General features: G+C 35.7%; 3 protein-coding genes across 3 annotated transcripts; 2 read left to right on the forward strand and 1 right to left on the reverse strand.

Moving 5' to 3' along the window:
- Window positions 1-1389: 1389 nt before the first annotated feature.
- Window positions 1390-6157, forward strand: LOC100788785 (uncharacterized). Its single transcript, XM_041011968.1, has 5 exons — window positions 1390-1428; window positions 2695-2901; window positions 3069-3299; window positions 3599-5170; window positions 5444-6157. Exons 4-5 carry the CDS (start codon window positions 3628-3630, stop codon window positions 5866-5868), a joined length of 1968 nt encoding a protein of 655 aa, XP_040867902.1. The 5' UTR covers window positions 1390-1428; window positions 2695-2901; window positions 3069-3299; window positions 3599-3627; the 3' UTR covers window positions 5869-6157.
- Window positions 6158-7079: 922 nt separating this feature from the next.
- LOC100808924 (pentatricopeptide repeat-containing protein At4g14190, chloroplastic) lies at window positions 7080-9299 on the forward strand. Its single transcript, XM_003552682.5, has 2 exons — window positions 7080-7471; window positions 7676-9299. Exons 1-2 carry the CDS (start codon window positions 7106-7108, stop codon window positions 8837-8839), a joined length of 1530 nt encoding a protein of 509 aa, XP_003552730.1. The 5' UTR covers window positions 7080-7105; the 3' UTR covers window positions 8840-9299.
- A 7754-nt stretch (window positions 9300-17053) lies between these two features.
- Window positions 17054-23565, reverse strand: LOC100813940 (protein transport protein SEC23). The gene is made up of 12 exons (XM_003552443.4): window positions 22642-23565; window positions 22368-22541; window positions 21637-21798; window positions 20677-20819; window positions 20450-20525; window positions 20133-20305; window positions 19943-20024; window positions 19485-19562; window positions 18617-18778; window positions 18274-18537; window positions 18016-18120; window positions 17054-17783 (listed from the first exon to the last, which is right to left on the reverse strand). Exons 1-12 carry the CDS (start codon window positions 23374-23376, stop codon window positions 17637-17639), a joined length of 2301 nt encoding a protein of 766 aa, XP_003552491.1. The 5' UTR covers window positions 23377-23565; the 3' UTR covers window positions 17054-17636.
- Window positions 23566-23593: the final 28 nt, after the last annotated feature.

Consider the following 23593-nt stretch of genomic DNA (forward strand, 5'->3'; position numbering starts at 1 on the left):
CCCTGGCGGGAGATTGTAACAGATACCTTGTGTTGGATCATATAAGTAGGCTTTTCCATGCACGAAACAAACAAATAAGGAGAGAGAGGATCCCGTGACCAAGACCCCCTGTAGGCTTGAAGCTCTTCTGGATTTCATTATTCCACTTAAGCGATATTTGCTTCACCAAATTAACAACAACGTCCAAAATAACAAGGAATCCAGGAATACAGGTAAATGGATATTAGAAAGGGATATAAATACTTGTTTATCATTTTTCACCAATTAAAAGAATTTCAGGAATTTTAAATTTTCACCGGTCATTGCCTCATGAAATTAATTTAAATTAAATGTATAAGCAAAGATAAATTCATTGTAAGAATATATTAGAATCTAATTTCTAAAATCTAAACTTTTTAAAATTAAATTCACCGTAAGAATACGGTTGGATCTAATTTCGAAAATCTAAACTTGCTAATGTTAACTTCAGGCAAGATAAATTATTAGATTAATATAGGAGCTAAACACTGTTGCTCCTAATTAAAAGAGAACATAATTTGAAATAACAATGTTTAGGACATGAAAATGCAACGAAATATATATAATTGCTATATTATTGTTCAACAATTCAAAGAAACATATATAGTAGGATAATTTCTTCTTTAAAAGTGTAATTTGTTAAAATAAGTCTCTAATATGAAAAAATATTTTTTGTTCCAAATGTGTAAAAATAATAACATATTAATCCTAGGGGGTTTTCTTTCTTCCTTTCTTCTTCTCTTGGACCATACCCACTTAGCGACGCGTTGATCGCTGTCATGTTGGAGCACAACGCAGCAACCGCGTCGGTGTCGAACAGCCAGCGGAGGCAGCATGTGACGAAGCGGAAGAATTTAAGGACCTCGACTGGGGAGGAGCCGAGGGGTGCGACGATGCAACGGTCCATGGCTTGATATGGGGGAAGTAGCCGAAGCGGAGGACGAAAACCTATTGCTTTTTCCTTTGTTTTGGTTGTTGCACGCTCACAGGGATAACTATTCTGGTTCTAAAGTCTTGTTTTTATTCATGTACTTTTATGGGGTTGGTCTAATTACGGCTTGTAATTAGTCAATTCTCATTGTTATTTTCTTTCATATATATTCATATTTGGCTTTTCCTAAAAAAAAGATTTGAAGCTGCTCCGGGGTTGAAGAAAGATCAAACACATGGTGGGCACTTGGTTATGAATTTGCTACGTACATAATTTAGATGTAAATGGTCCAATTTTAAACAGATGCATGCATTTAAACCAATAAAATGGAATGCTTTTAGATGTGTCGCAGGAAAAGAATAAAGTTTATCTTGTTATGATCAGAATAGGTGATGCGCTTTTGGTCCCTTGGTTGCTTCGAATGCAGGTTTAAGATTGAAACTATGCTGCAGCAGGAAGTGGGCAGAGAAATATACTTGGTAGTTAAAGTTTTTTTTTATTTATATTTCTCTATGTTGGATTTATACTCTGGGTGTTAGCTAAAGGTCTTTTGAACTTTGATGTAGAAAGAAAAAGAAAAAATTAGGAGAGAAAGAAAGGGAAGGGTGGTCAGATATATTTTTGCAGAGTGGCAGACGGTGGTACAAGAGAAGGAGAAGGGAAGAAAGAACACCACTGAAGAAAAAAGAGTGAATATACTTGATTCATAGAAGGAAAAAACTTGTGTCAGTATCTCAATTTTAATTCCAACATTGGTTTGTTTCACACTCCATGTTCCAAGAAATATCTACCAAATACGAAAAAAAGAAAAAAAAATATAGTCCTTATCTAAAAAATGTCTTGAGAAAGGGTAAATATATGTAACCTTTTAACAAGATAATGTTTAAGTCTCTCAAAATGAAATCTATTTCATATATAGTTGGGTACCTAAACACGGTACAAATATTTCAATTTTATATTTTTAGATACTTTTTAAGTCCTATTGCCAATATTAAGTAAAAAAAATTATATCTATTTTTCATGATATTATACATGAGTAAGATATATTATGACAAATTTGGTAGATTTCATTGTGAAAGACACAATGAAATTTGATAAGTGGGATATAATTTTTTTTACAACATTTTAGTCCTCATTTGTTATATCAGTTGTGACGCGAGGTTAGAGTTCAAGGAAAAAAATAACTAACTAACATGTTGCCATTTTTACACATTTGAAAAAAAAAATTCATCAGACTTATATGTGAGCCAATTATACTTTGACGACGAAGGTGGTATTTACCCTATATAGTAATATTACCGGAGTATTTTATAAAGTGAGTCTCAGTCATAAGGCTTTAATTGCAAAGGGAGAAGTAGCTTAGCTTAACAACCAAAAAGGAAATGTACTAGAAATTTAAAAGTCGTTAAGGGAGTTGTGTGACCGATTTATGAGTCGTGTACACTGGTGCAATGCAATCAGCGATGTGGCGTTTCTCGTAGTCTTTCTTCTTTGTTTGTTTCACTGTCTTAGTATTACTATTACTATCACTATTGGAGGAGAAAGGAGCTATATGGATAACCACCAAGATCAAGGTGTTTTTTTCTTTATTCCGGTGCATTTTTTTTGTCATTCTCTTTCTGGGTTTTGTTGGTTTAGTCACTTTCTTGTTTCTCTGGTAGAAAAGTCTCTCTCTTTCTTGCTTTAACATTGTTCTATTAAGCTTTTTGAGGAGAAGATTTTTATGGTGCTTTCTTGAATTTCAGGACACGAGGGTCGTGCATGTAGATGTAGCGAATGTCGATGGCCTTCCCCTAATCCAAATCCATGTCCCAAAAAAAGTCTTTCTCACAAGAACAAATGTGGAACCATTGAAGGTTACGAACTGTCAACTTCAGAGCGCCAAACCCATTCCAATGCTTCAGAGTCGGATGATGATGAACACCTTTCTGATGATGATCCCCACTCACAAGGTAATCTAAGTCCCCTACTTTTTAAAGATTGTGATATTAATTATTATTTCCAAGAATGAGAATATTTTTCCATTTTTTTTGTCTGTATGGGGGTGTTAAGTTATTAGTGCATTACAAAAACATGGGTTTGCTAATCTGATGACTTTTTACGGGTTTGGTTGTGTCAGGTCCAAACTCCTTAGACCCTGGCAACAATGAGAAACTCAATGTTGGAACCAGAAAATTTTTATCTAGTTCAGGTGATGAGTTGTTTCTAGATGCAATTGCAAACTTTTCAGATGGTGCACCAAGTCCAGGAAGTAAGGAACCTTTGCGAGATAGCCATGAGTGGGCTCGTGATGTGGAAATAGGCAATATAAAATATCAAGAATTTTCTTCAGGGTCTTCTGATTTTAATGGTAAGCTGCAAAGTATATTATTAGATTAAAGCACTTCTTTTTAGATACTGAACTGCTTCATCTGGTACACTTAAGAACTTCATATGTAATTGTGAAGTTTGCTCATATTGAGAATCAAACAAGTATCCATATGCGCTAGAAAAATTAAAAAAAAAGATTTATACTTCAATTTTTTTTTAATCCACTGGTAATTGAATGCATATTTTGTTTTTTTGTGTTTATGTTTTATATTTTGCTGCTAAACTTTTGTTTTTCTCTGTTGGTGTATCTTGTTCTGATAATATGTTTCACAACTACAGATATAAATCAGTTCAATGTCAAAGGCCAAATGCAGGAACATAGTATTTTGCAAAGGGAAAGGGTCAAGGAAGGAAACATGCTGGAGATGCAAGGTCAACTGTCAGGTTCTCATGTTCATCCACCATCATCAAGTTCCATCACAGATTTGAGGACCATTGAGCGTATTGATGATTGTTTTGGTTTGTCAAGTGACTCAAATCCCAGCAAAGCTGAAGCCACACCAGATATGATGCTAGAAAATAAGATCCATACTGGTGAAAATGTGAGGCCATGCAGTTTGGCATCTGTTGCAAAGGAGACTAATTTGAAAGAAAATGACGAGACTAAATCAGACTCGGACATGTTTGACATTTCGATCTTTTCTGACAATGCTGTTAGTGACAGAATAGCACTTAGTGATGTGGTTAACTCGGATTCTCAAGTGGCTAGAGGAGCTTTTAATCTGGAAGAAAAGAACAATGCTGATCTCCTTTCTTTGATGCTCCAAGAGGAACTTTCTCTTGAAGTAAATTCTACCATTTCAAGCACAAACACTTCCACAAACAGTGTTCAAGTAAATTCTGCACATACGATACAGTTTGCTACTTCTGGCGATGCCAAGACGTTGCAGGAAATGGGAGAAGAAAATGTTAACATGTTTACAAGTCCTGTGTGTGATGATAGTGCTGATGTGGCACATCCCCAAAATGAGTGTGCTGATTTTAAAGATCATAAAGGAGTGTTACCACAGAATCCCTTAAGCCCACCCTCATCTGAAGCAGGGAAGCCAAAGCAAGATGACTTGAAGGATTCTGATGATGAGGAAAATTATTTTCATATAAACCAAAATCATTTGAGTGGAAAAAGACAGGTCCTTCCTCCAGATGGACGTGTTCTGGATAGCAGCATGAAGGAGCAGGAAAGCTGGGAGATTGTGGCTGAAGAAATGCATGCTGAAGAGAGCATTGGAGTTTCTTCTGTGAATTTCATGACAGAAAATGATAAAGCATCAGATGAAATTGGAATCTCTATGAATCGTATGAAATTAGAGATGTATGAAAATTATATGGGTGCTACTCACTTTTCTGACAAGCCATCAAGTGGTGTATATAAAAGTGATGACGTGGTTGAAATGGATAAATTTGAAAAATGCGATATAACTGATGCTCAGTACACCGAAAGGCTCATTGTGAAAGATTCTTCATTGCCTAAACCTGCTGGCAGTAATTTTGAACGTTCCATTCTTTCAGAAGCTGCAATGGATTTCTATGCAAGGACACCGAAAGATATTGAGTGTGCAAATAAAAGTTCACTATCAGGTGCTCAAGAAGACAATGAAGACAATGAAATCAAAAGCAGTTGCAGAGTAAACAAAGAATGTAATAGATTCATTAGTACTTCTACTGATTCACGTCAAACACAAAATGCAGAACTTCTAGTGAAGGCTGCAGAAGAGCCTGGTAGGAATTCTTCGCTTTATTCTTTAGATGTTGAGCCTTCTGCTCAATGTGTTTCTGTTGTTGGAGAAACTCAAGGAGAGCATGGCAGGGAAGTGTATGGAATTACTGATGTGCCTGTTCAAGATCAAAGTGGTAATAATAATAGCAATGCTCAACTACCTTCATCTGCAATTCACACTTATATTGATTATGGTATCCAGTGTGACAGTTTTATAGTAGAATGCACCCTTTACTATAGAAAGTGGTATCTCCTGGGGCTTTCTCTATATGCTAGGCTGGTCAATATATATAAATCATTAAAGCTAAAATAACTTGAAACACATTTTTTTGGTTTGGGGGGGAAACATTCATTTGATTTACATTTTGATGCTCTATCTAAGAATTATCTCCATGCAATTTGATCAGGTTTACCATCCAACTTGAATGACCCAAAGGCTGCATCTGAAGGCCAACAACATCCCAGTTCCACCTCTTCACAGGCTGGTTGGTTTCCCACTCTAACTCAAGCTATTAATGAGTCTCAAGGGAGAAAGAAGAATGAAGAAATAGTAGCTGAGATAACAAACCGAAACAGTGAACAGAAAACACCTCCACAGAGTCCATTGAGTGAAGCTGCCAACAGCAACAAGCTTGAGTCTCCAAAACTGGAAGAAAGTTCAATATTTGGAAAAAATGGTGAATCAGCTGCTGCAGCTAAAGCTGTGAAAGGAGAGGGTGAAAAAGGTTCGAACTCCTCTGCTGACATCAGGCGAAAAAATAAGAAAGTCAAGAGCAAACTCTATTGCACGCCATGTATGTGCTGCTCATCTGTAGATTCTCCACCAAGATAGAATATCCTGTTTCTCTCCACTCTCACTCTGGTTTTTGACTTTGACACACTGTTTGCGCTTACTATCTGTTCTTTAGTTGTATATTTTGAGGATCTTCGGTTGTTCTTTTACATGTGACATCTCATTTCATTCTGTTGTATAAATTTCGTAATAAGGTTCTAGTTGAAGGCTACTGGGGAAGTGAAATTATAAATTTGATGTTACTGATTATTTTGTTACATATCAGGGAAAAGTAATTGGATTATTACTTCAAATACATTTGATGCATAAATAACAAAAATCCTGTTTTAATCTCTAATTTCTTTTTCTTTTTTTTTTCATTTGCAATTTACTTTATTAATATATCAATATTTCCATTGATTTAAACATTACATCAGTTTGGTTTTTGGTGGAAAATTGATGAGTTAAATTTTGATAAAAAAAAAAGATAAATTACATTTTATCTCCTCAATTTTATATATTTTTTAAAATTATCTCTATTTTTTAATGTTATTAAACTCTCTTCAAGTTTGAGTTAAAGTATAAACGAAAATTATAAATTAATTTTAATTATGATTAATAAACTTGTATCTAATTAAACTTAGTTAATAGAATTTACCACTTTTTTTATTTCAACACAAAATCTAGTTCTTTAGTGATGCAAAGAAAAAAAAATAGGTTAAGAAAATATTAAATTTATGGAGATAATATTAGTGCGGGATAAAGTTTGATTTTCATATTATATATTTAACTCCTTTTTCTTTAACTTTCATATATATATATATATATATATATATATATATATATATTTGTAATTTAACAATTTTTTGAATTTCATTCTTATCAAATTACTTTTTTATCTTGAGAAATTATGGTTTCTTTGTTTTTAATTCTTAAAATACATTAGATAGTAGTTTAAATAATAAAAAAGGAAATTGTCAAAAATATTGTAAAAATAAAAAATAAAACAAATATAATTTATAATTTATCGTGATTAAAAATTAAAAATAAACAAATTATAAGCACTAAAAAATTATTTAAGCATACTTTTATTATATTATATTTATGCCATACACGCTTTACTATTTAAAATTTTAAATTATCATATATTTTCTAAATTATCAATTTTTATATTAAGATTTTAATTTAGAGATGTGAGGAAAGGGTTTAATTTAGAGGAAGGAAAAAAAAAAGGTGCATGAATAAATAAGACTATAAGAGTAGGGATTGGCTTGAAAATTGAAATGAAGGAAGAAAAATGGTGAATGCACTCAGTCATAATCAGAGTCACTTTCTGGTGGTGCTGTTGAACTCCAATTCCAATTGCAGAGGGAGCAAGAGTGGTAACAACACCGTCTTCCGAAAACCCTTTGTGAAATTCCGAACCCTCACCACTCAAATTTGCCACTCCTCTTACCACCGATTCGCTGACACAAAGCACACAACCCTTCTGGTTGAGACTTACCATCTCCATGACAGCCTCAGAGCTTTACTTGCAAAGCTTCAGAAGGAAGATTGCAACCCTCTCCACGTACTCGCAGAAGATGGTGATTGGTCCAAAGACCATTTTTGGGCCGTTGTCAGGTTCCTTAAAAGTGCCTCAAGGTTCACCCAAATCCTTCAGGTTGGGACCTTTATTCCGGTCTTTAATTTTAGTAACAAATTTGATTACTTTGCCTAAATGGGTCTTAATTGCGTTGGGGGTGGAATTTATTGTTTCTTTTTATTGTGTTATGGCAATACTCTTGGTTATTGGGTGAAATTTATTAGTTTTGTTTATCCTTTGTGGTTTTTGAGTTCTTATTTTCTTAGCACCTTGCATTAATAGGTGTTTGATATGTGGAAGAACATTGAGAAATCACGAATTAGTGAGTTCAACTATAACAAGATCATAGGCTTGTTATGTGAAGGAGGAAAGATGGAAGATGCATTATCTGCATTGCGAGATATGAAAGTTCAAGGTATCAAGCCTTCTTTGGACACTTACAATCCAATAATTCATGGATTATCCAGAGAAGGTAAGTTCAGTGATGCTTTACGTTTTATTGATGAGATGAAAGAATCTGGCTTAGAGCTGGATTCTGAAACCTATGATGGTTTGCTTGGAGCCTATGGGAAATTTCAAATGTATGATGAGATGGGTGAGTGTGTGAAGAAGATGGAGTTGGAAGGATGTTCTCCTGATCATATCACTTATAATATACTTATCCAAGAGTATGCTCGTGCTGGGCTACTCCAGAGAATGGAAAAGCTTTATCAAAGAATGGTTTCAAAAAGAATGCATGTACAGTCTTCTACTCTTGTCGCAATGCTGGAGGCTTATACCACATTTGGGATGGTTGAAAAGATGGAAAATTTTTATAGAAAAATCTTGAGCTCAAAAACATGTCTAGAGGATGATTTGATTAGAAAAGTGGCTGAAGTTTATATCAAGAACTACATGTTTTCTAGATTAGAGGACCTGGCACTAGATTTATGTCCAGCATTTGGTGAGAGCAACCTTGTATGGTGTCTCCGTCTTCTTTCTTATGCATGTCCTTTGAGTAAAAAAGGTATGGATATAGTTGTTCGAGAAATGCGAGATGCAAAGGTTAATTGGAATGTCACTGTTGCAAATATTATCATGTTGGCTTATGTGAAGATGAAAGATTTCAGGCATTTGAAAATTTTGCTATCTCAGTTGCCAATCTACCGGGTGCAGCCTGATATAATCACTATTGGAATTCTATTTGATGCCACTAGAATTGGTTTTGATGGTAGTGGAGCTTTAGAAACATGGAGAAGAATGGGCTATCTATACAGAGTAGTAGAAATAAAAACAGATTCTCTGGTCCTTACGGCATTTGGGAAAGGTCATTTTCTTAAAAGCTGTGAAGAAGTGTACTCTTCCCTTCACCCTGAGGACAGAAAAAGGAAAACATGGACTTACCATGATCTCATTGCTTTATTGTCAAAACATACTGGTACCATCGACTGTATAAAACCTAGATAGTTAACCCATCTTTGCTTTTATGAAAGTTAAAAAAAAAATGTAAAAAGATTGTGATATCTTACTTTCTTGTTTCCAGTTAAGTTGGGATGATGTAAAAAATATTAATGCTATTTGGCAGGGTGAAGACACTTTCAATTTTGAAATGAATTTAGTTTATTTAAAAATATTTTGTACTGACAGTGTTTATAAATTGAACTCTCTAAAATAGTTATAAAATTAGGTTGGCAATTCATGGCTAATGCATATTAGAGGTAGCAACACAGGTGGCCCAGTCCAGTCCAATGGGCCAGTCTAAGCCTGATCCATTTTCTTGTGGGCTGCAATTTTTAGGTTCATCCCAGTCCGGCAATTGTTTTGCGCGCCAGTCAAATTGTTGGTACATTCAGCACAAGATGAACAATTTCAATATTATCCTTTCATTAAGCTGATACAGATTCATAATTTGTAAGAGTAAGCTTCGGATTCACAATCCGTAAGTTTACGTAATTTGTAAACTTACACAATTAATTTTGATCTAATAATGTATTTTTTTACATATATAAATTTTAAATAAAAATCATAGATTTCATAAAAAATTATATATGTGAACAAATTAGTTATTAGATTAAAATTAATTGTTACAAAATTTATTATGTAAATTTATGGATTGTGAATCCGTAAGCTTATTCTTATGGATTACGAATTCGTATCAGCTTTACGGAAGGGTAATATTAGAATTGCTCATCTTGTATTGGGTGTATCATCAATTTGACTTGTGCGGAAAGCAATTGCCTCCAAGTCCTATGTAAGGCCACTGGACCAAATTAGCCCAATTTTTAGAATTAAAAAATAGCCCGGTTTTAATAAAATATCTACATATTTTAGTTATATTTTTTTGCAGTTTCTCATTAATTATATACGTGTGAAGTGAAACTGCATTGATGTATACAATTAAAGCATTCTAACATTATATATACAATTATATAAAACGTTCTAACGTGTATATATGCAATTCAAGGTAGAGAAAAAAAAAAGGCACAAGAAAAGCATGCTAAGATGAATTGTTGGTAGACTTACGTACATTCGTACTCGCAGCGTTCTCACGTTCACGTTTCACTTTTATCACAGTACGCACTTATCAATTATGCTAACTTAATTAACTGTTATTGAATTATTATTATTATTATTAATATAATATAATATGTTGTGCAATAAGTTATATATTTGATTTTTCAATTTTAATTATGGGGCCAGCCGGGCCAGACTCAATTGGCCCAATAGACTAAACAGACCTGACGAAAAAAGACTTCTATTTGGCCCACGTGTGAAGGGATTAGATGGACACTAGAACTACCATCATCTACAGACAAGGTACTGAAAAACAGCGCAATTTCCTAAGTACGCATCTGATGTCATTAAATCAATGAGATACTCACAAATGTCTCCCATATTATACGTTGTGCCTCTTGGGCATTGTTACTGTACCTACGCTTTCTGCATTCCTGTAAATATCAGAAATGGCATAACTGTGAATATTATTTAAACAACCCTAATTTTTTCACATTCTAACTTCTATACCCATTTTACACTTCCCTCCCTTGCTTTTGTATCCCGTAACCAATCACCATTTGTCGGTATCAAATATCAATTGACCTTATAGATTAGATACGCATGGAAGAATCTTTGTATATGTTCTTTACAAATATAAACCAATTAAGGAAACCTAATATAAGACTAGGAAGGAGTTACCTGGAGCATTTGATTTATAGTTGCAATTTGCTCTGTACTTAAGAAGTTAAATTTCAGTAGTTCTCGAAATAAAGCCAAAATCTCTGAGCTCAGGTTACTAGCTGCAAGGTTCTCCAATATGCCAGATATGCTTGAATTATCAAACACAGATCTCATCCACTGAGGGATTTTATGCAGTTTCATTAACGCAATACCTTTAAGTACTGCAGGCCTTTGATTGTTCGTGAATGATTGTGATGCTAAAGCAGGAGCGGCCAAAGATACTGTCATCTCCTCTATAATCAATCTACACCAGCTACTCTCTTCTAAGACTTTTGTTTCCTTTGTCAGCTTTTCCCATCCCAGAATCATTGACAGACAGAGGGAACAATTTTTAGCCACTCTCAGATCATTATAGAAAACCATTCCTTCCAATCCTTATGGGCATTAAGTACCCAATAGTACATCTCAACTCTTCATGATCACTGTTTATTTGATCTGATATTCTGTTAAATAACTCTAACAGGCTATAAGAAGCAGCAATCTTGATTACAGGAGAACCAAAATGCAGAAGTCTGCACAAGTCATGGCAACGGATGCCAATGAAGGCTAGCGGCTCCGATGGATTCGTTGAAGCAAAGAAGTTTTGCCAATCCACGAACCCTGGTAGGATAGCATGCAAGCTAGAATATAAAAGGTTTCTTATTACTGATTCGAACCGGCTTACCTTTTAACGGCGAAGTAATGAATCAAAAGAACAAATATTAAAGTTTCTCCTGTGCATGTTCCCTCGTCATGGTCAACCAAAGCAGGTCCCTTCGAAGAAGCAGCACAGACTACGGTGTGCTGACCATAGAGATTATACAAGTATTAAAAAGAATGGCCTTGGAAGTCTCTTCAAGTGCTTTATTGGTGGAAAGATACAAAATTAAGGAAAGAATGCCAATAACGAAGAGACTTTCGTCACTTAAGATATCAACCTCTTTGGATAGAATTGAATACTCCATCATCTGCAGAAGTGGTAGCGTTGTGTTAGAACAATCATTAACCTAAATCATTATGTTTTCTAGTAAGTTTAGGGGTAGTTGGTTAGTTATAGAATTTTTGTAATATCAGAAAACAGTACTTGCATAAGTTGCATTCCACCTCATCTCTAACTATTGTTCTGCTGTAATCTACTTCTATTTGGTTTTGTATTTTAGATCATGTCAATTTATTTCTAGTATTTTATAATCATTAATATAACACTTCTCTAAAGTGTTGTTTGTGGCTTTTTATCCATTAAAATGTACTATTCATCATGAGCTGTGCATTCCTAAATCCTCACATCAGTTACTTTTAGCCATATAGACTACGGCTCTGCTTTGCCTAAAATCTTGATGCTAACATCCTTCAGGATATTCAAATTTGTAAATTGGGAGAAATGACAACCATATTAACAGAACTCGATAATGTGCCATATCATCATCATCATGGATTTAGATTACGCATAGAGGGGTTACTGATTGCATTAGATCTGATTATACCCAGGAGTAAAGTGGAATAATTAGAAAATCCAGGAGCTATTTTTAAAAAGCAAGAGTAAATTGGAAGGACGAAAATTGTACTCTAGACTAATAAAAATTGAGGCCAGTAGGCCACTCTAAGAGGAAAATGAGATATAAAAACGAGAGTTTCTAATCATGATAATGATTGGATTTATACGGGATGCAATGTGCATAAATAGAAGTTCAGCTACTCACACCTTCATGGTTACCGCTACCCAACTTTGATCAGTAGATAGTGTTTCAGGATGCACTGAACTCAAAGTGTTAAAAACCAAAATCAAGATGGACATGTAAGTTCTTGTCGACAAGCTGTTATTCAAATAACACCAAGTCCTGATTTTTGTCGCAATTCCATGCAAAGATAATTGTTCACAAACAGCTGGACAGATGAGAACCATAGTTGCCATGACATTCAGAACACATATTATGTCATGTTCCTGGCCTTCTTCCTCCAAGAGCTGTGCTAATAGGCACACGACAAGTCTAGCTCCATAGTTATCTTCAGTTGATACCAACTCCGCAAGTGTCTGTACATTTATAGTTTGATTATTGTTTCCTATAATTATGTCAGCCTCTTCTAAGTTATAGCTTCTGCAAAATTTCAAAATCTGATGGCATAATGAGTTGATTATGTTCTCTTGTTGAAACAACCACTTCAATGATACCGTGTGAATTCTTGCTGAAAGTAATCCTATTCATCATTGTTTATGAGCTGGAATATTATCTCCTCCGCATCTCGACTATAGTGAAATTGGTAGTTCATATTGCAAAGACCCCTTAGTAAACTGTAAAGATTCACCAGTTGTGTCACGGTCAAATTATCAGTGGTCCGATTATGAAAATTACCACTATTAAGAAGAATATATTGTTCAAGAGAAGCTAAAACCAACTTCTCATCTGCAAGTCTGGCAATGGAAGTCAGAAAACTGTTAGGGAAAATAGACGTCAAGGAATTAATTGCCAATCTGGGGAATAGTAGTATGAAGTTTTGGCAGTTCAAGTACCTTTCATCATATAGCGAACTAGTGTACATAATCAGCAAAACAGCAGATTGACAAGAAGGCAAATCCAAACTCTTAGTACTCCTTTGCCCAAGCAAAAAGAGTAAATCAATAGGATCGCAAGGCAGGTGCAAAGCAGTCTCTCTAATTGGTTGTCCAGAATCATTTCCCAGGAGAGAATCCATGAGTGAACTGAGCAACAAATATATTCTATTTTTCATCCTATCTCCTGTAAACAAACCCAGACATTCATATGAAAAACTGAACCAACCGATTGAAATCAGACTCTCTGCAAATTCCACGGCATTAATACTAGAGTGCAGAAGCAGTATCAAATGAAAAGTTTCAAGTAATCCAAGGGCAATGTCCTCTTCCATTTCATTGATGCCCACTACAAGCCTTGGCAGTAAATGGGTTCTGCATATATCTAGAATGCTGCTTCTAAGCTCCAGCTTACTAGAGTTAATGGAGTTTCCATCATGACTATATGCAAATGCCTCTTTAAGTAGGTACAAGCATTGCAAAATTTGGTTTATATTCCTTTCAGAGACAGAGAGACAAGCTAAAATGGCATGGTTCGTTGCTTCCTCAATTGATTTTAACAGATCTAAAGCTCCATTACAAGATGGAGATCTTATAAGAGCAACAAAGACTGAACAGACCATTATAAACGTCTCTGGAATAATACCCATCTCCCCATCAGAAAGCATTCTTATCAAAACAAGAACCAGTTCCTCTAGTTGAAAAGTTGATACAGATCCAGGGCACTCAGAAATGCATTCATAAATGAGCTTCAGTGTCTCACATTGGACAGGGTGAAAAGGAACTTCAGCCACATACCGTAATGTTGGGATCAGAGTAGAAATTCCAACAACGAGTCTTAGTTTAAAGGTTTCCTCAGCAGTTGATAAAATACCTAGTACCTGAAGGCACATCTTGACTGCTGGGTCCTTATACTCTGTTCATAATAGAATAATTAGTAAGCCACCTAGGTATAACAGTAAGGTCAAAACAAAGTTCTGCATTCACAAGCATATAAAGGAAAAAGTTGAGCTAAGCTAAATTAGATTTAGAATTCGTCTAGGCGAGAAAACGGCCTTGTTTCAGTTGTTTGGCAATTTCTATACAAAGTTCTCTCCTGACGATCTTAATATTTTAAATAAATATTCTGCAATATTTTCTTCCACCAAAACTCGAATCTGATAGTCTGAAGTTCTGACTGAAGACAAATAGTGAAAGAGTAAATCTAGAGTGCCGATTTGAACTTGACTGTCTGACGAGAGTAATGGGCCTTTGATGGCTTCAGCAAACAGATTTACCAGAGATGTGCCCTTGGTTCCATCCTCGGTTGAGTTAACTCCTCCATTGGAAGGCATGCTACTAGTATCGTATGCACATTCTTACCTGAACAAATGTCTTTGAGCCAGCATAGTCAAAAATGGAAATTGTCAGTTCAAAAAAGAGACAAGAATGAAAGTTATGCTGTAAACTATGGCATCTTACTATCACTGAAAGTGAAATCTATTCTGTAAACTATGGTCATACTGACTTCTAACCAGCCTTGGAATGATTGACATCAATTACTCGTTCATTGAGCCTGAAACTTTGGTGGTTAGGATATAAGCTATAGATGCAAACTCTCGGAGAAAAAGATACTAGCAGGAAATCGACCTTCCTATTGAAATTCATGACAGAAAATTGTCATCAGATGTGATGCATGACATGGCAATGTTTCCTTTTGTCTACGTATGGTGAACATGTAACCGGACCTTTGCCTCTTAAGTCCTAATAGTAAGAGTCTAATGTTCTATACTACCTTTGTTTGTATCTTTGAGTAGTTGAGTACCTGTGAGACAAATAACAAATCTCTTTCAGAGACAGCGTCCTAATGTCAGTATCTACCCACCCAAAATAGGCTTCACTCAGGAAAGGCAGAAGTTAAAACAAACAACACACCCGAAAAAGAAGTTTCAAATTTTCTTTTCAAGGAACAAAAATATTGAGGAATTGATAACGGACCAACACAATTCAAGCGAACATCATCATTTTGAATCTTCATGAGAACATCGACCAACAGGTACAAGATCTGTGGACAGAAGGGAATCAACATATCACTTCCATCTCCCTCTGCTGATGTACTCTGAAGAACAGATAGTTTGTAAAGGACAAAGAGAACCTCCCCACGAATCTCCTCACTGCACCATGCGAGCAAAGGACTCACCACATGTGAAACAAATTTGAAAGTCAACAGTACGGCAAGTTGACACTGACCGCAGCATCCAATACATATGAACAATACCTCGGCAATTGAAGGCCCGTAACAATAACAGAAATTAAACTATGCATGTCTTTGATGTGTTCATGGAGATCATCATCCTTCTCACAATTCAGAAGAGCCCCAAGGTAGTGAATCTGTACATTCAGAACAATAGAAACAGTTCATAAAATTTCCCATTCATTTTAGAATTTAATTAGAATATGTTGACATAAACATTTTTGTACACTATCAACCAATAAAAAAATTATCATGTATGGTTAGATTATTAGCTTTTGTAATAATTACTTTAAAGGTAATAATATCTAGTGTGATTTTTAGGTAATGTTCAGAATAGACCAAGCACAAACACTTTGTAAAATGAATTGAGCATTTCCCATAAGCTAAAACGCATTTGAAGCTTATGTAAAAACTAACTGAATAAATTGGTTTTAGCATCTTAATTTCTTCCCACGGAGAGAAATTTATCCAAACAGTTAATTTCTTCGCCGTCAACATCCACATCCTGTGGTTGTGTACATTCTCTTCTTCTTCTCACCACTCACCTTGCTTTCTACTGCTTTTCTTTTTCGCGCCAAACTATTTTTAAATTGTACATTTACCTACGCTCCTTCTGTTGAGCTCCGCATGTATAATGAGAATAATACCTATTCAATACTATTTTTTCTTAATCACAAATTTCTCCTTACAAGTCTTAATGAAAATAATAACTTAATATTATTAATAAAATAAATATATAAATTCTTAATAAATACATGTTAGTATAATATCCGGAAAAAAATTTGTAACTTTTCAATAAAAAGATGAATTATTTTACTAAATGAAATAATAAATTTCTTAATAGAATAACAAAATTGTAGTAAAGTTCTAGTGTTAAAAAAATTGTTAATTTTTTAAGTATATTATAGGAACTAGAACTATATTTAAGCCAACAAATTAATTTCTTAATTTTAATAAATTTCATTCATGAAAAAAAGTCATATATTACGATTATTTAATAGCATAGAATATACTAAATGTGATTCAACTTTGAAAACCACTACAAATCACTTCTTTTTTTTTCATTTTCCTTTCAATCTCTGTCCTAATAGTAAAATTAATCATAGAAACTTATTGTAAAAATGAAATTTCTCTTTAACAAGCATCTCTTATTCTTGCTTCATGTAAAATATGCTTTTAATTTCAGTAATTTCAATCGTCCAATTTTTTTTATTAATTTTAATCTTTGTAAATTTTAAAAGTTTAGAAAATACTTCTTATTATCACTTATTAATGTGGTGACGTACATTTAAATAGTAAATGTCATGTACTTAACCATCACAATATAAATATAATTGCTAACATGACATAACAAAGTAATAGCACGACAGAACTCGATATTATCACAATATTTGGAAGAAAAAAAATTGAGAACTAAAGCTCCAAAATCAAATTTAACCATATTTATAAGAACTCAGAAAAACATTTAAGAATGACCCTCTTCATGCAGATTGGAAGTTAGAAGAGAATTCGTTGCTAAAAAATAAAATAAAATATTATTTTGTACGTTTATCATAAAAAAAATTCTGTGTTTCACATATATATTTCAAAACTTGTGACTTGTAATTATGATAAGAAATATTTGAAAATTAAAAGAAAAATTCCAATTTAGTTGTGAAAGAATAATCTGAATAAAGCACATAAATAACGACAAAAACAGCGAGCATTCAAAAGTATCCATTGCACCGAGATGAGTCCTATACGCTTACTTGACAATATACAATACAAAACAGTATCAAGAGAATGATATCAAACTCAACGTGACAAAATGGCTTTCGTTACTTTGCTACCTGGGGAACATATAAAAGTAAAAGAACTATATAAATTAATCCAGCTGAGGAACCCAAAAATTCAGATCTGGGCCAAAACAAATAGGAAAAACTGAGTAAAAAAAATCTCCCTCATTTGCTATTACGCTGCTGTGGCAGAGGTGGGGGCTCTTAACTCGATTTTCTATCCTTTCTTTCCGCAATACCCAAACTTAACATACTTTTGAACCCTTTATTTTCTCCACAAAAGAAAATTCGACCAGAACCTTAAAGAATTATGTTTTAGGTCTTCCTTATTCTTCAATTCATGAGGCTCCGAGCTTCTCTTTGTTAAGAACAAAGGAAAGAAAGGAAAAGTACTGAATGCAACAGCACAACGCAGGACACACACATCATTGGTGAATTCCCCAAACCAAAGTCCAGAACCCATAAAATGTCAATCTCTACTATTATCTGTCCTCATGATTGGACAGCCAACCTTTGCAGATGCTCAAAGAAAACTTGAAGGCTCACATCATCAGTAAAGATTACATCTGAACCAGCAGCCATTTCATGTGCATTATTATACGTTGCTGAGGGATTCAGTTTTGCTAATAAGAATCTAGCCTGTTAAACATCAAACATCAATGAAAACACAGTAAGTTTCAAACGAAGACAAATCTTAGCTTAGTGAATCAAGTCACTCGATGAAAGGAAACAAATAAGACTGTTAATATGTTATGTTGTGCACGGGTAGGAAATTCTCCACATCATGATATGATGAATTTCAGTAAAAGAAAACCACGACAGTTAATTAAGACAAATAATACTCAAACTGGTCTTGGTAGACTATACTGACCTGGGAACCATGTTGGTCACACACTACCAATCTAGGCACCGGGAACCGTTCTCTAATTATCATTTGGGCATCGTCATGCGGAGCTCGTAATAGTTGTGCAAATGCCTGTGCCATATACAGGTTATCAACACAGTAAGAAAAGAAATAATGATAAAAATGGTTCTGAATAAACTAACAAAAGTAACTATTGCTACCAACTTGAGAGTATAATTTGCAGGTAACAATGATTTCTATAGCAGGATATGACAAAGCACAAACCTGGTGTTCTTGTTGGTTCTGGTATCCCAAGTTGCGCCATTGAGCTATTGTCATCCCATGAAAAATAACCACACTAAAATATGAATCTAGCAACAAAATCTTGTCTGCAGCAATGGAAGCCACATCTAACAATGCTGGTGCAGGCAGTGCATTAAATGAATACGATATCAATGACGGCTGAATCATAACGGCAGCATTACTAATATTTTCCCTGTCTAACAACATGCGGAAATATGCAGTCTCGTCTGGACTGTTGTTAAAAACCTGCCAACACATTTCAACACTGACAAAGTTAAATGAAGTTTGAAAAGCAGGACAGGAAGTAAATTACAACAAAAGGTACCTGTACAAACTGTGAGCGTCGCAGATTGAACATAAACTGAGGGAAAAGTGAAAATGATGGGTTTAATGTAAAAGACGATGGATCATCCTTGCGGTAGTCACCAAATTTAGAACAGAGGCGAATGAGAAACCGATCCAACCACCGTGTAGCATCAAATGTTTCCTGATCAAACAAAAATTGATAGTCAGTTAGGGATTGGTTTATAGCAAGTTTACTAAAGAAATTTTTCCACAGATGATATGATAGAATATCGATTGGTAAACTAATAAAATATAATTCTGAACATAAAAATCACACTCAATACAGAAAAACAGTTGCTGTCCCAGAAACACAAGTCTCCTACAAAGTATATTTTGTCCACAAACTGCAAATTACAACATAAGACATATCCTAATACATAACTGCCATCAGTTATTTTCTATGAATTACTGCCATCATGCAGTTTCCAACACAGAACTAATACATAAATTACTAATACAGGATAAGTTATTTTCTATCACATGCATTCGTAAATCCTAGTAATAAGTTAATAACTGCCTCCAATTCACCAATGGATCCTTCCTAACCAACCCACTTGGTTCTTGGTCACCATCATAATACATGCTCAACAACCAAGGATTTGATATTTGATAAAATGGCTATTTGCAGCAAGTTGTGAACAAAACATTTAAACAGGTACAACTTTCACTGAAAAATTAATATAAACCTGTTCTCCCAATTTTTTGTTTTCCCGAAAACAATCACAAATTTGAATGAAGATATGTTGATATAATTTACTATAGCTTGAGCAAATAAATCCCAATGCTCTTAAAATTTATTTTAGGAATTCCAAAGAGAACAGCAGATAGTAACATAACTCATGACATACCTCACTCTCCATTTTCAGAGAAGCAAATCTAGCCATTACAACTGCAGCAGTTTCTTGGTCAAATCCTTGAACCAATTCCTGAACAGAAAAATTATATAAGTAATTAAAAATCCTGTATTTATCAATTTAACAATTTCCTTGTCAATAAATAATGGCCCTACATGGCAAATAATGTAACTAGAAGGACTAGACTAATTTATTATTTTATTTCAGTTTATTTCATAGATTTACACAATGAACACACATAAATGTAAATGCATTTAGATAGATATTTGTATACTACATAACTTGAGAATCAGACTTGACAGTTGACAGCAATAAAAGAGAGTAAAAAGGATAAACACTCGAGCTTCTTAATATTATGATAATTGTAGGAGTTCCAAATATTTCTTTGACAATAAGTCAATGAGAAATAAATAGGCATCCACCGCCATAGATATAAAAAAGGCTGAAACTACCTCAGAGCTAACAGAACTATCCACCCATCTTCTAGTTACTGTTGTGACACGAAGCACTGATTGACCACTTGGGTCCTGGTAACTGCAATACGAACATGACCATTAATATTCAACACCCAGTGCAGAAGTGCAACAAGGTACAACATAGTACATATATGAGATCATATTAGTGAAAGTTCTGTGAAATAACCTTGTAAGGAACTGTAGGTACAATTGTGGGTTAACAGCACCAGGGGTATTTGAACGATCACTTGATGAAAGATCAAACATCACAGTCAAGCATGTACTCTTGTCAAGGCCACACATCTTCCATGCTGTTGTGTTTCCCTCTCCTATAACAGTATCAGCAACAGAAGGCCCTTTCTGCAGTATGATTGTAATCATCAAAAACAGGAAATATCACATATTGATTCAGTCTTAGTTCTGTAAACTGACCCACCACCAACTCCAATTCCAGAGTTGATAAGCAACACGAAATTAAGAGTTTCAAACAAAAGAAGATCCAACCTTTTCCAACGAGGTGCAAGGTCCAATAATTCCCTGAATTTTGATTTCCTTGGAGCAATTTATCTCTAGGGTTCCACTGAAACATAAATAAAGTTGGCAGTGAGCATGTCTGATAACAGATAAGAAGAAAATGTCTGGAGAAAATAAGAGACAAGGGAAGAGAGAAAAGAAAATGCATTCACAAAAAGAAAATATCAGTAGAACATTTGAAATGAGAGAATTCTCACTTGAAACAAAGACCAAGAGATTGCTCCCCATCCTCAAAAACTCGCTTAAAAGAGTCCTTGAAGACTGAATGACCAAAACTTTCAGACAGGACAACAAGGCCACCGGTTCTTTCAACCGCAACTTTCATTTCTGCAACTCCAACCTTTATATTTAAAGCATCCATGAATCAGCACAAGACAATGAGAATAATTAGATCCAACTCTACTTTCATGCATGCTCACTGAATAATATACACAAGAACTTTCATGCATACCCATAATAAAGTCACTCACAAAAAAATCTAGTTTCAAATTTTAAATATTACCAGATTCTCTCTTAAGCAGATAAAATAATTGACAATCATGACGCCATCATATAATCACCCAAATGGATGGAAGTCACACATTTGTTAATCACATTGAAATATAGCTTTACAGGTCTTGTAGCCAAGTGTTGCCAGTTACAGGGAAACAAATGTAATTCGCAATATCTACTCAGAGAAGCCTGTAAACCTTCTCTGTAGGGAAGGTGGCTTGTGGATAAGTAGATGATTCCAGTTAGTCTGTTAATGTAAGGTAAAATATACAGTGTTTTATGAAATGAAATTAAGAAAAAACACACAAGAATGATCCCTGAAGTCCTCCACTGGCAATGTTAAGACTTGCTTTTGGGCTCATTTATATTTAACGAGAAAAACATCTGTAAAACATGTCATATCCGTGCATTATATCCAAGCATTCACAAAATTGTTTGAAAAACTTAAAACTTAAAAAAATGTCACTATCAAACATCAAGATTCATGGCAGAAATGTTAGGTTAAATGTCTTCCATTGTTTGGAAAAATTGAGCTGCATGGTAATATTACACTTGATTATCAGAACTCACACAACGCGCTTCAAAGTCACCCTTACCATGACACATCAGCACTTACAAGTGAAAGAATTCTTAAGGCATGAGACAACCCGTATGCTAGCACAAACCTGATCAAGTGCTGATGCAAAAATATCTAAAACGTGACCCTGGCCAACCAGCTGTTTTGCGAGACCCTCATAAAATTTGACTGCTTTCTTGAAGAATGGTGCTGCATCTTTATCAAGATCTTTATGAGAACGCACTGGGTCAGATAAATCTTTTGACACAATCTGCAAAGAAATTTGAAATCTAAATCTTTGGCACCAGAAACATTCAATATAGACAAGAGTAAGCATAGAATCATTGACCACGATTCCCTTCCCCGAATTCAAAGTTTACCATGATATCTTTTGTTCTTTCAGCTCTAAATTACGACAGAGAGACAAGAATTGCCCCCATTTTATTCTCTGTCCAAAATGCCAATGACACAGAAGAAATGAAATCTTAAGAATATCCTAATAAATAGTAACGGCAGGATGCCTAATTGCCTATCATTTTTTAAACAACCATAACTATTAGTTGTTCAACATCTTTTCAAACACTTCAGCTTCTAGGGCTGCCAGTGCAATTTATGAATTCACCACAATTCCCCTTCCATGCAAGTGACAAGAAACACATATATTCAAATTTTGCACACAAGATGCGGATTTTATGAGCAGTATCTACCAAAACACCCACGGAACTTACATACTACCAATTCACATAGCTTGACAACAAAACCATTAGCCTTTCCTATGGCCACACATTCCTAACAAAAATGTCATCGAATTACACAGCAAAGAACAGAACAGCAATTTACCGCGCCAGGTCCTTCCGTGCATGGCCCACCAACCAAAGCTACGATTCTAGCACCAGTCCCAGGATTGCAAGCACTCAGCAACCCTGCGGCAACACTCAAAGCAACTCCGGTGCAGCGTGCAGGGCGGCGCCCAGGCGGAACCGGCCATTGATCCGTCTGCAATTCATCCAGCAGCTGCAAAAACACACACAAATTACCAAATTGTAAAAAATCTACGGCAACATTGAAACCACAACAAAAGACAATTAAAAAAAAAACGTTAAACAATGAATACCGCATTGAGAGTATATTCACACTCAGAAGCAGGCAAAAGGAAGCGCGTGATGCCGGAATTGGGGAATCCACCAGCGCCAGCGATACCGGGAGCACCCTTTTGAGGTCTCCTTCCGGCAGCAGAAAGACCAAGCTGATCGAGAATCTGTTCGGCGGGAATCTCCTTGGAGCCGCGGAAGACATAAACCTTGGACATGTCGGAGAAGCCCAATTCGTGAACCTGCACCTGAGTCCCGAAGGAAACGAAGCCTACGAGGGCGTTATCGGGTAAAAGACCAATGGCGCGACGAAGCGCGGATTTGAGGAAGTGGATCTCCTCGTCGATGAGGCAGGTGTCGAGGAGGAAGAGGAAGACGGGGGAAGGGTTGAGGGAGTTGGAGAGAGGGAGGATGTACTCGACGGTGGTGTATTGGGGGTAGAGTTCGCCGGGTAAGTTGGTTTCGGAGATGGCGTGGTAGTGAGGGGGGAAGTGGTTGCGCTGGTAGCAGAAGGGGCAGATCCAGATCTTGGCGGTGAAGTCGACGCGGGAGAAGGGGTTGAGGGCGGAGGAGCAGGTCTTACAACGGAGAGGGGCGTACGGGAGGCGGGGGATGTCAGGGTGGGGACGGATCAGAGCCACCGTCGCCGCCAGAGGGATCACGCACTTGCTTGATTCCACCTTCGTCCGCGGCCACACGTTCCACGTCATCCGGACTCCGTCGAGTCCCTCGGGATCTGGGCTCGCCATCTCCGACATCGTCCTCGATCGACCACAAGATCCAAACAATCAAACGATCACGCACGCACGCGCACGAGCAATTCAATTTTCGTCGTCGCTTGCTCGCTCGCTCGCTCCACCGCGGTGGTCTCGCCAATGCAATGCTCTCTCTCTCTCTCTCTGAGTCCTGAAACACACTTCTATTATAACAATCTACACTATAACGCAAACAATTCTTAGGGGTGGTTTTCTAGCA

Source organism: Glycine max, chromosome 18 (assembly GCF_000004515.6).
Source record: "Glycine max cultivar Williams 82 chromosome 18, Glycine_max_v4.0, whole genome shotgun sequence".
Classification (NCBI taxonomy): Eukaryota; Viridiplantae; Streptophyta; class Magnoliopsida; order Fabales; family Fabaceae; genus Glycine; species Glycine max.

Excerpts from the sequence above, each read along its gene's own strand:
- LOC100813940 (XM_003552443.4), bottom strand. The coding sequence starts at position 23,376 with ATGTCGGAGATGGCGAGCCCAGATCCCGAGGGACTCGACGGAGTCCGG. Across the intron at positions 21,799-22,367 it reads GCACGGAAGGACCTGGCGCG|ATTGTGTCAAAAGATTTATC; the intron begins GTAAATTGCTGT and ends ATTTCTTTGCAG. Across the intron at positions 20,306-20,449 it reads CTTGCACCTCGTTGGAAAAG|AAAGGGCCTTCTGTTGCTGA; the intron begins GTTGGATCTTCT and ends ATCATACTGCAG.
- LOC100808924 (XM_003552682.5), top strand. The coding sequence starts at position 7,106 with ATGGTGAATGCACTCAGTCATAATCAGAGTCACTTTCTGGTGGTGCTG. Across the intron at positions 7,472-7,675 it reads GGTTCACCCAAATCCTTCAG|GTGTTTGATATGTGGAAGAA; the intron begins GTTGGGACCTTT and ends TTGCATTAATAG.
- LOC100788785 (XM_041011968.1), top strand. The coding sequence starts at position 3,628 with ATGCAGGAACATAGTATTTTGCAAAGGGAAAGGGTCAAGGAAGGAAAC. Across the intron at positions 5,171-5,443 it reads GCCTGTTCAAGATCAAAGTG|GTTTACCATCCAACTTGAAT; the intron begins GTAATAATAATA and ends CAATTTGATCAG.